Source organism: Eriocheir sinensis, chromosome 40 (assembly GCF_024679095.1).
Source record: "Eriocheir sinensis breed Jianghai 21 chromosome 40, ASM2467909v1, whole genome shotgun sequence".
Lineage (NCBI taxonomy): Eukaryota > Metazoa > Arthropoda > Malacostraca > Decapoda > Varunidae > Eriocheir > Eriocheir sinensis.
The window spans coordinates 16442247-16457190 of NC_066548.1; the positions used below are offsets into that span (position 1 = coordinate 16442247).

At 40.7% G+C, this 14944-nt stretch overlaps 1 protein-coding gene across 1 annotated transcript; it reads left to right on the top strand.

The window, feature by feature from the left end:
- The first annotated feature begins 5276 nt into the window (after nucleotides 1–5276).
- Nucleotides 5277–13301, top strand: LOC127009413 (dentin sialophosphoprotein-like). Its single transcript, XM_050882508.1, has 6 exons — nucleotides 5277–5880; nucleotides 7242–7433; nucleotides 7826–7993; nucleotides 8686–8822; nucleotides 9161–11534; nucleotides 12590–13301. The coding sequence occupies exon 5, from the start codon at nucleotides 9314–9316 to the stop codon at nucleotides 10388–10390; it is 1077 nt and encodes a 358-aa protein (XP_050738465.1). The 5' UTR covers nucleotides 5277–5880; nucleotides 7242–7433; nucleotides 7826–7993; nucleotides 8686–8822; nucleotides 9161–9313; the 3' UTR covers nucleotides 10391–11534; nucleotides 12590–13301.
- Nucleotides 13302–14944: the final 1643 nt, after the last annotated feature.

Genomic DNA, 14944 nt, shown 5'->3' on the forward strand with positions numbered 1-14944 from the left:
TCAGATGTTCCCCAATCTCCCTGATAGTTAGTTAGGCTCAATAATATTCCGTTATGTATGTATTCACTTAAAACTGTCACTCCGCTAACCGCCCAGGGGCTGTAACTATATTCATACATAAGAAAAGTTATTAAGATACTGTAAGTGCTATAATTTCAAGCCTGTCAACCTGCCATTTGGGCATTACTGAACACACACCCACACCCACACACGCACGTTATCACCACTTCCCCCTTAACTAAACATTGTCTCAGAGTGGTTCACACAGGAATCCACCCACCTTCCATCATTACCGCACTAAAACCCAGAACGAGTGTTCACTTGTCCTGAGGCTTGTCTCAACATCATTGACAACCGCTCGGAAATAGCCAGACGACCACCCCGCTACCACATTACCATCTAAACAGTGGCCGTCAGAAGGAATGTAGCGTTGGCTTGAAAAAAAGACGTTACACCTCCAAGAGGATTTGCACAAAATTTCAGTTTGGTCGGATAGATGGGAGATGCCCTTTAACGTAGACAAGTGCCAGGTCCTTCAAGTTGGAACAAGAAATAAGAAGTTCGATTACAAAATGCGCAGCGTTAAACTCACAAGCGTTCAATGCGTTAAGGACCTGGGGGTCAAAATCACGTCAAACCCCAAATTCTCACATCAATGCATCGATGCAGCAAATAAAGCGAACAGAATGTTGGGCTTCATTGAAAGAAACTTTTTATTCAAGAATAAAGATGTAATACTTCCGCTCTACAATAGTTTAGTCAGACCCAACTTGGAATATGCGGTACAGTTTTGGTCTCCTCACCATGCAAAGGACATTGCTAAATTAGAAGGTGTTCAGCGTCGGGCAACAAAAATGATCATTTCCTTGTGCAACAAATCCTATGAAGAAAGGCTTTCCACCCTTAACATCTTCTCTCTTGAGAAACATCGCCTCCGAGGAAAACTGATCGAATGTTTTAAAATACTTAATGGTTTCACGAATGTAGACAGAACAAAATTGTTTATGACCGATGACACTTTGCGCACGAGGAACAATGGCATAAAACTCAAATGTAGACAAGTAAATTCAGACTGCACCAAATTTTTCTTCACCAACGTTGTAGTGCGAGAATGGAATAATCTCCCACCGTCAGTGGTCCAGTGTAACACGATTGACTCCTTTAAAAACAAGCTCGACCGTCACTTCCTTGAACTTAATATTAACTAGAGTAGAAAAACAACGTTTTGGAGCCATCTGATTAGTGTAAATTCACTTCGGTTTAAGGACAGACCACCTAGTCTGGACCATGGGGTCTGTGTGGTCTGATTTTCTATGTAAATCTATGTAGATCTCTCTCTCTCTCTCTCTCTCTCTCTCTCTCTCTCTCAAAGAGACAGAGAGAGCTACCACATGTCCAATTTGGAAACCCTTGCAATGGCTACCATACAAGCTGCCTAAGTAAAGGGAGAAGTTGGTGTTGGATACAGACGGCAGCGGGCCCTCGGTGTACAAATGCGGTGTTGGTTAAAGTCGACAGCGGGGTTGTATGGGTTAAAAGGCGGTGTCACAATGGCCGTTTTCCTCCAACCATTGGGGACATGGGCAACCGTAATTGCCCGCATGCTCAACCGGGAGCAAGTTGTCGGTTGTCTGTACGGATGGAAAACAGTGGTCGGTACGAGCATACTGTTTTCCGATCTGAGTGCTCTCGTCTTGCAGCAAACAAAGTTAACCTACGCTGGCGTCTTTGACTTGTAAAAGAACAGGTGCTCGTACACCTAGGGACGCTTTCACAGTCACTTTTGTTTGTACAGATCGTTACCAATGAGCGGCGATCGCCACTACCAATAAGAAATACGCTGTCACAGTTGTCTTTCGCGGCAATGTTTGTTTGCAGCACTACCAGAGATTGGAACCTCTGGTAACGGAGCTCTGGTAGCCACGGGGGCTCCCCAATGAAGCTTACCAATGACATTATATAGTAATTAGTACAAATTCTTGCTCTTAAGTGGTTATATTACTTCTTTATACAGACGTAAAGAAAAATTAAACAATACAGTAACACGTTGCAGGGCTTCAATGGTAATATGAGAAAAAACTTGGAATATGAATGACATGAACTCACTTCACCTGCTGACCAGTAAACATCCTGGTGAGAATTTCAATTTGATTATTTAATGGTTTATTGTTGCAAAAGTACACAATTGAGGAGAAGAGAGCTAGGACTTTAATACTTGTTACCATTATTCACCTGTTAGGCATTCTTGGCCAAACTTTCATATTATTCTAGACAGCCTCATTATGTATACATGCATAGGGCATACAAATAACAAAATTAGCCCTGTTATGTAAAAAATGAATGTGGTCTGGTAAACAAGTGTGACTAATGAACAAATGTAATGAATGTAGGTGAGGGGTCTGTCTTGCTGACATGTGTTAAATAACAAAACTTTAATACTTGTCACCATTATCAAATACATTTTCATCTATTATCCCAAGGAAATATTAGGATGTCAGCAAATTTGAGCGCTGTATCAGCGAGACACTTCATCATATTTATTCTTCACAGTTATTATTTATATTTATTCTTCACGTTTACTCTTTGTACGTGTATTTTTCACATTTATCCTTCATAGTCCTCCGCTCAGCTGATGTAATGTTGACATTTCCCGCCGCTCAGGCACGCCAACACTGCCGAACCACACGCCTTCACCTCGTCGTGATCGTTACCACGCTGGAAGTCGCCGATACCACAAAAACAGCGACTGTGAAAGCCTCGATGGTAATGACTGCTACCAGGATGGTAGGGCCTTTGGTTAGGGTGCGTACCAGATGACTGTGAAAGCGGCCCCTAGTCACCACTTGTAAACCAAGCCGTTTTCAGTCATTTTTTGGGCTCGGAAATCAAAATGCTCGTACACTAAGGCACTCGCAAACCAAAATTATTAATGTATTTGTTTGTTTAGCCCAGCTTCTAACCGTTACCTGTGGCCCTCTCCCACCACCCCAAGCACCCACTTGCTTCCCGGCGTTTGCTAGGGTAAGAGGCCTCGTTGCCTTCCCCACCCTGCAAATATTACGTGGATTTATAATCCCTTCCCTTCTTGTTTATATTAAAGTATATATTCTCAAGTATATTGTATCGTTTATTAATTTGAGTTGCTTCTCGGCGTTTGCTAAGGTCCATTTGTGGCTAGGCCTCGGCGCCCGCTGTCTCGTGTACACACACACACACACACACACACACACTCCCAAACCCCCTTCCTCGCCCCAACGTGTGTTTCAAAATGTAGTCTTGGCTCTCACCTTGTTGCAGACCCTAGTCCCTTCTAGGGATTGTAAGGAAGTGTCATGGGAAAACTGGTCAACGGAAGGAAGTGGGGGAACAAGGTTTTGGAATTGGTTACAGATAACTTCCTCACACAGTGGGTGGAGGAAAATACGAGATTCAGAAGAAATGACGAAGCATCTAGATTGGACTTGATAAACACCAGGGAGCCGGATATCATAGAGCAGATGAACTAGAAGAGTGATCATGTCCTTATCGAATACATATTACGAGAAGGTAGAAAAATCAGGAATGAGGACTACAGGAAAGAATGGTTCAACTTTAATAAAGCAAATTTTGAACAATTTAGGAAGCATTTTGAGGCAGCATTATGGGATTTTTTTTGAGGCTGACAATATGGAAGAAATATGGGCTATCTTTCTACGGATTTACAATGAAGGAGTGGAAAAGTGGGTACCAAGGATGAAAGTTGGCCAGAAATCAGGAGAAGAGTGGTATAATAGAAAGTGTGTAGACACCAAGCAGGATAAGGAGAAGGCATGGAATAAATGGAGGAAAAATAGGAGGATAGATCTATGGAATGAGTACAAAAGGAAGAGGAATGCATATGTCAAAGTAAGAAGAGAAGAAAAAAGGAATATTGAGAAAAATATTGTGGATAAGTGCAAAGACCAGCCGAAACTGTTTTATAAGTTTATAAATGGAAAACTGAAAAATAGAGATGAGATCCAGGAAGTTAAAGTTAATGGTGAAACTTTTGATAGTATAAGTGAAATAGTAGGCTATGGAGAGAGAGAGAGAGAGAGAGAGAGAGAGAGAGAATGGGTCATTTTGAAGCCAGAGTTGAAGGCGGCTGCCTTACGATTGGCTGACGGTTCTGAAAACACGCTATGATTCGCTGAGAGTCCGATGACATCATTGCCGACACTCACCCTATCAGCGGCTTCACTGCCTTAAGGTGGTGTCATAATGGCTGTTTTCGTCCAACCGTTGGGGTTACGGGCAACGCCCCAACCGGGAACGAGTTCACGGTTATCCATAAGCTGGTGTCACACAGGGCTTTTTTCTTCCCACCGAGTTGGTGCCACCTAGGCCAACCGGCAACTCCAACTTTTCCTGGTGTGCGTCACACACGGCCAAGGTCGGTTGCCCGTATCCACATCCACAACGTAAACAAAGCACTTGCCCTGTATCAACATGGCGTCGTCTGCTAAAGTAAGGGCTGTCGCAGCTTGTGCTGCCATTACCCAAGTTGTGGACTTGTTGCTGCAGTTAAATAGAAGGAAGAAACAGTTGTGGGTGTGGCGTGCCTGTGGTTCCTCCATGCCAGTTCTCATTGTCATCACTGCACGTGCATGGCCAACCCATCCATCTTGACTCAGCCACATAAACACGTGGATCGGATAACACACACACACACACACACCCCAGTGGGCACAACACGTGAATTTCACGTGAATGTCTAGTGGAAATCTTGTGGATTACTTGTGTACTCGTGTTTTCACTAGATATTCACGAGATACGCACGTGTATAACTTGATCTAACATTCACGTGTATAACTGGGTCCCGATTCACGTGGTTTTCCCAGGTATTACTGGCAGAGAAATTCATGTGTATAACTGTTCCAATAATTCGGGTGGAAACTATGTGTGTAAAACACGTTTGCATTTTATGTACATATATCATATATGTATCCTACATCTTATTCTATATATCTCAGGGTAATTCTCAACTTATTAATAGTTTTATATATATATATATATATATATATATATATATATATATATATATATATATATATATATATATATATATATATATATATATATATATATATATATACACATACATATCACGTATTCTACGATCTCATCCAAACTTACTTACATATACATGTAAAACTCTCTCTCTCTCTCTCTCTCTCTCTCTCTCTCTCTCTCTCTCTCTCTCTCTGTGTGTGTGTGTGCGGGCGGGAGCTTGCGCGTTGCCAATCAGAATGCTAGATATTATAGCACATTATGCTATATTTACTCTATTACCAATAAGGTTGTGGCTCATCATGTACTTATATAAATATTATAATTCTGCTAAATAATGAATTTTTAAATTGTAAATCACATAAATAGCCTTTTATTTGTTCTCAATTGACCGCAATTACGGCTTTAGCATTATGCGCTGAAAATCATCGCTCTTGACAACACTGAACTGAACTAAAACAAATCCAACATTTTCCCGCTTAAATTGCCTCACTCGGGACTTTCGTGATGAGCAGCCAATAACAGATTTCTGCCTATGTTTTGTCCCATTACCGGGTTTTCCTCTCCCTCTGGTGTGCATTAAGATATATTGAAGACCCTGCTCGTGGACCAAAGGACAGTGAAATCACGGCAAACGATGTGGGTTGTGGGACTGTGGGTGTACCTACATTTGACTCACCTTGAATGCAGTGATGTTAGGGAAACAGCTGGGTTTTATTTTACAGTATGGCAATGCACAAGACTGTAGTAACATCATGTACGTACTACTGAACGTGCAGTACCTATATATAGCAGGGTACAGTTCCAGTTTAACTACTTATTCACTTCTACATTGCAGACCTACCTCAAAGGGTAAGACTCCTTATGCTGAACATTTTGAACCGCATATATGTATCGCAAATGTATAGCAACGCCGCCAGCGATTTTTTGATATTTAAATTTTTACTTGTGAATGCTATTATGGGCGCCCCCCTTGTACCCCCTCAGGATAACCTAACCTAACCTGACCCCAAAGTGGCAAGTTGGAAATAATTTCTTGGATGTATCCCAAATTAACTGCTGTGCTTTAGTCTAGCTGTGCAAGTTGCCTGAATGTCTTAAAAACGAGACGAAACATAATGTAACCTAAACTAACCCGGGTATTTATCCCACTGAGGTCCACCCTGTTGCGTATTGATTTTCTTATCATCTTTATAATCCTCTCATTGAGTAGAACAATTTCTTCTAAGTAATCATCCGTCGTAAACTAGTAGTAAGCGAGATACAATTTTTTAAAATATTCATAGTTATGTGTGTGAGAAGACGCGCCATTATGGCTGTCTAGGAGTCTCTTGGCTGCTGCGTCCCTTCCTCACATGACACTGGGCCTGCGCGAACTCTTGCGAGAAATTCCTAGATTCCTTCAACCAATCACCGCCCCTTTTTTTATTTCTATCAGCCAGTGACATCTTGTCTAGCATCTTCATTCCATCCTGCTTCATTTTCAAATTCAGTTCCGCTATACGGCTTCCTTGTGTGCCAAATGCCCTAGCTCCGCCTCGTATCTCCAGTGATGAGGACTATGATTCAGACGAATGAGGTGAGCCAGGTTAGGATACAAAACGTTAAGTTAGGTTACGTTACGTTAGTCTAGGTTCAGTTAGGTTAGGTTGTGTTTGGTGTTTGTTTATTAGTTTCTCATTCAAAAAATTCAGGATGCGATGGTTATTAATGTTTTTCATGTGATTGTAATATTAATTTCTGCCGAGAATCATTGGTTTCCACTCCCTCACCTCCGGAGGTAATAGCAATAAAACTAATGATTTCCGACAAAAATCAACATTGGAATCACATGTAAAACCGTAATAACCATTGCATTCTGAAATTCTTTAGTGAAAAAGACAGGGTGGACCTCAGTGGGATAATATTACCCTAACCTGACCTAACTTAACCTAACTGGGGGATCCCAAGAAGCTATTTCCGACTGGTAAATGCAACTGATAATGAGATTTAAATGATCAGAATGTTTAAATCCACTGGTAATGTATTGTTATAAACTGCCATTAATAATACCTTTTTTCATAGTCTCCATGTCTGATTTTTGTCTTGATGACGCTAAAGTTCTCTAAGAAACAATGGGTAAAACATAAGGTACTATAGGTTCCTGCCGGAGGTCAATTATATGGGAGACTGAACATATTCTATTGCAATAAGCATGAAATTAATATTTCCAGGATGTGGAAAAGATCGGTGTGGCTGGAGGGCAGAAAAGGAGTGTGTGGTACCATCTACCTGGATAGTTGAAGGCAGCCAGATTTTATATTGGCCATCAAAAGTTGATGCTCACAATGCCTTAACTAGTCGAGAAGACCCAGACCCCAAATCATGGAGAAAATTTCCATTGAAAAAAGTAAAAATAGCTTCTGGTAAGTAATACATATTGTATTGACCACAACTGTAAAGCATTGGTAACTGTACTTCATCGGTTCCTTAGCCAAAATTTTATATGAAGTACTACAGTACGCCATCAGTAACGAAGAGGTTAAGGCAGATCGAAGAGATCCTCCCTTATCTGGAAACTCTGCATATCCAATCCAAGAAGTCTCTGGCCCCATTAATCCAAATACAGGAGGGATTATTGTAATCACTTTCAGTTGTCTTAATTTCTTCCCTCCGTAAATTATATGATCTGTCATTTTTCGCAATAGGGTTAATACACCTGAGGAGTAACACTTTTAAGGGTTTGGAAGTTTAAAAAGTTATTGAGTCATGTTTGCAGTGAAAACCTGAAATAGACAAGCATTTAAATGGGTTTCAGACAGTTACGAGGAATGTGAGCAGCACCAGCTGACATCAGCAGTAGACAGTGACAGAAGCAGCAGTGACCTGGATGGGGAAGATGGTTTGGCCTTGCGTGGTAGGAAGAAACGTATGAAGAAAGCTCTGCCAAAGGACTTTATTAGTAGTCAGGATTTGGATTGTCCACGTAAGTCTGTATTCAGTTACTGACATTTGCAAGCATGTATAAGGTTTTTCTAGACAAAAATATGTACCTACATACATACACTATCTTCTACTCATGCTCATCCCTATACTGTCCAAACCCCTTATGCAAGAGTTAATCAGCATCTTCACTCTTTCATCCCTCACGCTGGTAAACTCTGGAACAATCTTCCTTCATCTGTATTTCCTCCTGCCTACGACTTGGACTCTTTCAAGAGGAGGGTATCAGGACATCTCTCCTCCCGAATTTGACCTTGCTTTTGGACACCTCTTTTGTTTCTTTTTTAGGAGCAGCAAGTAGCAGGCTTTTTTTTATTATTGTTTTCTTTTTTGTGTGCCCTTGAGCTGCATCCTGTGCTCCTGTCACGCACAATCACTCTACTGCTATGCTCTAGTGTCAGTCCCCTTCCCTTAACTGCCTCCTTCACACTATCAATCCATCCTTTTCGCGGCCGCCCTCTCAGATTCCTACCCCTCCCGTTTGAACTTACTATCTTCTTCACCAACCTGTCATCCTCCATTCTTTCAACATGACCAAACCATCTCAGCACACATTGCTTTGCTCTTCCTGCCAAATCTTGCTTTATTATAGGTTTGTAGGAGACAAGCATATTTGAATTATTAGATATTACCATAGTAAATTTTGTTTTGTTAACAGCTATTATTTTTTCACAGACTTTGCCTCAGGGCCATCTTTATAAGTAGTAGTTGCTCGCCCCCCCTCCACAAAAGGTTGTCCCATACAACCATCAACACAGAGTCTTGCCAAGTGAAGCAAGAAAAAAATCTGAAAAGACATATAATTCTGACAGGTAAGATGTAGCTGTATTCTATAACTAATTGCTTTATGTGATCATGACCTGATGTAGAGAAACGAATGCAGTCCACGTGCAGTAAAGGGTCATATTACTGTATTTCTTATATAGGATGAGGTCATTTATGATGTGATCTCAATCTGAGATGAATATAGTATGACAAAATGTCGCTGTGAATCTATCTATCTGTATATTGAGGCTGTTTCCCCCGTAAAAGGAGTGACTCCACGCTCTCCAAAACCACAAATCTCCTGAACTGTGGCCCCATCACCAGATGCAGTTTAATGTCCAGCCCAAGATAATTACTAATATTTCCTATTACATATATCTCACAGATGTGAAAGTAAGAAAGAGTAGTTACCAACAGCAAGATGAAGGCAGTCAGTCTGATACCCTACATATAGCTAGCAGCAGTGACAGCCAACACAGCAGTTTGGACCTGCATGACAACCACAGCCTAAGGAACAGATCTGACCGACAGACAAGACATGACAGCAGTGACCAACAAAGCAGACATGACAGCAGCGATTGACACAGCAGACATGACAGCAGTGACCAACACAAAAGACATGACAGCAGTGACCAACACAAAAGACATGACAGTCATGACCGACACAACAGACATGACAGCAGTGACTGACACAACAGACATGACAGTCATGACCGACACAACAGACATGACAGTCATGACTGACACAACAGACATGACAGCAGTGACCGACAAAATAGACATGACAGCAGTGACCGACACAGCAGACATGACAGTTGTGACCGACACAAAAGACATGACAGCAGTGACCGACACAACAGACATGACAGTCGTGACCGACACAACAGACATGACAGCACTGACCGACACAACAGACATGACAGCAGTGACCGACACAACAGACATGACAGTAGTGACCGACACAACAGACATGACAGAGGTGACCGACACAACAGACATGACAGTCATGACCGACACAACAGACATGACAGCAGTGACTGACACAACAGACATGACAGTCGTGACCGACACAACAGACATGACAGTCATGACCGACACAACAGACATGACAGCACTGACCGACACAACAGACATGACAGTCGTGACCGACACAACAGACATGACAGTCGTGATCGACACAACATACATGACAGCAGTGACCGACACAACAGACATGACAGCAGTGACCGACACAACAGACATGACAGTCATGACCGACAGAACAGACACGACAGCAGTGACCGACACAACAGACATAACAGTCATGACTGACACAACAGACATGACAGTCATGACCGACACAACAGACATGACAGTCATGACCGACACAACAGACATGGCAGCAGTGACCGACACAACAGACATGGCAGCAGTGACCGATGCAGCAGGCATGACAGTCGTGACCGACACAACAGACATGACAGTAGTGACCGACACAACAGACATGACAGTCGTGACCGACACAACAGACATGACAGCAGTGACCAACACAGCAGGCATGACAGTCGTGACCGACACAATTATTAACAGACATGACAACAGTGACCGACACAACAGACATGACAGCAGTGACTGACACAACAGACATGACAGACAGAACAGACATGACAGCAGTGACCGACACAACAGACATGACAGTCATGACTGACACAACAGACATGACAGTCGTGACCGACACAACAGACATGACAGTCGTGACCGACACAAGACATGACAGTCGTGACCGACACAACAGACATGACAGTCATGACCTACACAACAGACATGACAGCAGTGACCGACACAACAGACATGACAGTCGTGACCGACACAACAGACATGACAGTCGTGACCGACACAACAGACATGACAGTCGTGACCGACACAACAGACATGACAGCAGTGACCAACACAGCAGGCATGACAGTCGTGACCGACAGAATTATTAACAGACATGACAACAGTGACCGACACAACAGACATGACAGCAGTGACTGACACAACAGACATGACAGACAGAACAGACATGACAGCAGTGACTGACACAACAGACATGACAGTCATGACTGACACAACAGACATGACAGTCGTGACCGACACAACAGACATGACAGTCGTGACTGACACAAGACATGACAGTCGTGACCGACACAACAGACATGACAGTCATGACCTACACAACAGACATGACAGCAGTGACCGACACAACAGACATGACAGTCGTGACCGACACAACAGACATGACAGTCGTGACCGACACAACAGACATGACAGTCGTGAACGACACAACAGACATGACAGCAGTGACCGACGCAGCAGGCATGACAGTCGTGACCGACACAACAGACATGACAACAGTGACCGACACAACAGACATGACAGCAGTGACCGACACAACAGACATGACAGTCGTGACCGACACAACAGACATGACAGCAGTGACTGACACAACAGACATGACAGTCGTGACCGACACAACAGACATGACAGTCATGGCCGACACAACAGACATGAGAGTCGTGACCGACACAACAGACATGACAGCAGTGACCGACGCAGCAGGCATGACAGTCGTGACCGACACAACAGACATGACAACAGTGACCAACGCAGCAGACATGACAGCAGTGACCGACAAGGGAGCGATTGGATTCAGAATCTGTCTAGTGAAGACCTTGATGATGTTCAACCCTTGAACCAAGGAGAAAACCGTCAGAGTGGATTTCCTATGGATTAGGCAAGTAAGTTGAAAAGTTTTTGTGCACTGAGTAGTGCTCAAGTGTTTTAAACACTGAACAGTGTAGTGCTTTTCATTAGGTGTTCCAATTCTTCTTGTACGAATATATTGTAAATGTACTGAGTTATGTTGTCCTAACAGTTTTACGTTCTTTCTGGTTGCATTTATTGTGATAACAATTTTCGGTAACCTGACATTACAGTGAGTGTACCAAAGTCCTGCTGTCTTTCACTTAGTGGCACCACTCATCATCTACCTGCAGGTTCCAAAGATTACACAAGTGTCCTATACCATGTACTTACAGCATCATGTAGTTTACAATGCTATGATTTTCACAATGTATCCTGTAAATACTTTTTTTTAATCTGTCCAAAAGTATAAAAATTAAATGGAGATGTAGCAACAATGTAACATAACAGGGCTTTGTAAAGTATTACAATACTGACAGTTTAAATATTATTGTTCAGCTTCTCTAGCCATTCCTTGTTCACAGGGCAAAGAGACTATCTTCAGATCACGGTCAAGCTTAACTTTAAAGGCATATGCAAACCCCCTCCCCACTTTATCTTGGACAGATGAGAAAAGCAAAGTAGACAGTGATGGATTTATAAAACATGATTGAGGATTATACTTAACCATGCTTAGGGATACTTTATTTCAGTTAACAAATCTGAGGGAATTTAACTGCATGTATGGAAATTTCCATGTAATTACTGCAAAAATCATTATCAATAGATTATTATTGGATTTGTGTTGTGATTTGAAAAAGGAGTTATGATATTAAGTTAATAAATTATTAGCATTAATCTGTATAATATAGGCACTACTTCATATAAATATTTGGTGGAGAGTGGATTGTTGATTTGTGTGGGTATGTGTAAGTAGGAAGATTCAATAAGTAAGAGTGTAGCTCTAAATAATTTCCACACCATAATTAATATGGTTCACTCACTCAGATTCACCACATTTGGATAACAATATCTGAGGAGGATTGAAATATTGCCTGTTCTAAAATGCCAAGTGTATGTTAAAACTTCTTTCCCTCACTTTTTTTTCCAGAATTCCAGAGGCGAGTCATTCATTTGTCGCTGGATATGAGGACCTCTTTGCATACTCTTACTGGTTCTACACCAAGTGACAATGATATATCAATTCAACAGCTGGACTCTATGGAGGATGCAGAGGCATTTGAAAATGAATTGTGAACACCCTCTTTTTGCAAAGAAATGACAGAAAAATTTGTCCACATAGGTGGAATTTCAGTGAAGGATATGATATCAAAGGTATTGTGCAGCATTATGTCGAAGAAGTTGATGTGTAAGTACAACATGTATGGACAACGGGGCAGAGTGGCTTTTAAAAATACAAGATTGTGCAGTGTCATCACAGACTGTTATGAAGAAATTCAGAGATGTGAGTTTAACAGAAATACACATGATTGCAACACAATTGTGTAATGCCCCAAAAATGAAGTAAAGTGGAAACTAAATCATGTAGGGTAGTGGGCAAATAGTGATGCTGGGTCAGGGGATACCATAAAATCAGGTAACCAGACATTTTTTAGGGTTTTGGCCTATAAATTCTTGTAGAACTACACTATTTGAAACCTGTCCTTACTGTGAAAACTGTTCTGATCTGTCCAACAGTGTGGTTAGACTCAGGAAAACTGTTGATACCCACATTTTTATTCCAGGTATGGTGTGCAAAAAATGTAGCAACAAGATATGTGTATTCTCAAAGCATGAACAGAAATTTGTATTAGTAATTAAAAGCCACACCTGTAATATCAAGGCGTACTGTGTAGAACAGTCCTTAGGTTAGGGCTGAGGAGGTAAAACTAAAATCTGAAATCTGCCACAAAATGGTTGTTGATAATGAAACTGGCTTTATAATGCTATCCAACAGCTCAGCTGGAGTCGGAGTCAATGTAATTTTACTGACTCCTGCCTCCTTTCACCCACTATTGCTGTGACTTGACTGCAGGCCTGCCATGAATAACAGCAAATTGTAAAAATGATGATGTACAGTATTGTATTGTGGCTTTTCTTTCTCCTGATGGATATTTAAATACACACACAGTATTATATTGTATTGTGGCTTTCTCCTGATGGATATTAAATTTACAGTATATTATTGTATTGTGGCTTTTCTTTCTCTGATGGATATTAAATTTTATATATTATATTGTATAGTATTATATTGTATTGTGGCTTTTCTTTCTCTGATGGATATTAAATTTACATAGTATTATATTGTATTGTGGCTTTTCTTTCTCCTGATGGATATTAAATTTACACAGTATTATATTGTATTGTGGCTTTTCTTTCTCCTGATGGATATTAAATTTACATAGTATTATATTGTATTGTGGCTTTTCTTTCTCCTGATGGATATTAAATTTACACAGTATTATATTGTATTGTGGCTTTTCTTTCTCCTGATGGATATTAAATTTACATAGTATTATATTGTATTGTGGCTTTTCTTTCTCCTGATGGATATTAAATTTACATAGTATTATATTGTATTGTGGCTTTTCTTTCTCCTGATGGATATTAAATTTACACAGTATTATATTGTATTGTGGCTTTTCTTTCTCCTGATGGATATTAAATTTACATAGTATTATATTGTGTTTCATTGCAAAAACATACTGCAATGCTGTAGTGCTTTATGTGAATTTTCTGTATTGATTATTTCCTAGTTTATCAGCAATGCATATCCTATATTGTTTAAAGATGTAAATGTCATGGTAGGATGTGTGTATTTTCATTCCTAAAATCCTGTGCATTGTATAGAAATATATACATTCACTTCAAGATATTCATGTATGTATTCCTTGTACTACCATCATAGTAGTGCCATACTATATTATGCATTGTAGTACTTAAAAGGAATACATATGAATATCCTGCAGTATGTGGATGTATATAATTCTATTCAATACAAGATTTTAAAAATCCAGATATACAAATCTTACCTTGGAATTTATATCTTTAAATAATACAGGAATACAGGACATGCATTGCCGATAAGCTAGGAAATTTTCATATTAATACAGAAATTACCCAGGAAATTACACGAGTAATTCAAGTGTTTTGGTCACGTGAAACACTCGTGTTCACGACACGTAAAACTCGCGTGAAAATTTCTCGTGAATTTCATGTGTCAAAAACATGTCAATTCCTTTTTGCGTTTTAGATCAGTTTTTCTCGTGATATTCACGTGTCATATTCACATGAATCTGATCAGATTTATCTGAGTTTTGCCCACTGGGTATGGGGTTAAGGGCAATTTTGGGGTACCATCCAATTTCTGCTGAACAAAATTATTTGCAACGAGTGACATGCGACATACAAAACTCCTTCAAGTATCGGTAGTATCGGCAGAAAGTCAGCCGATACCAATACTCTT

Excerpts from the sequence above, each read along its gene's own strand:
- LOC127009413 (XM_050882508.1), top strand. The coding sequence starts at position 9,314 with ATGACAGCAGTGACCAACAAAGCAGACATGACAGCAGCGATTGACACA.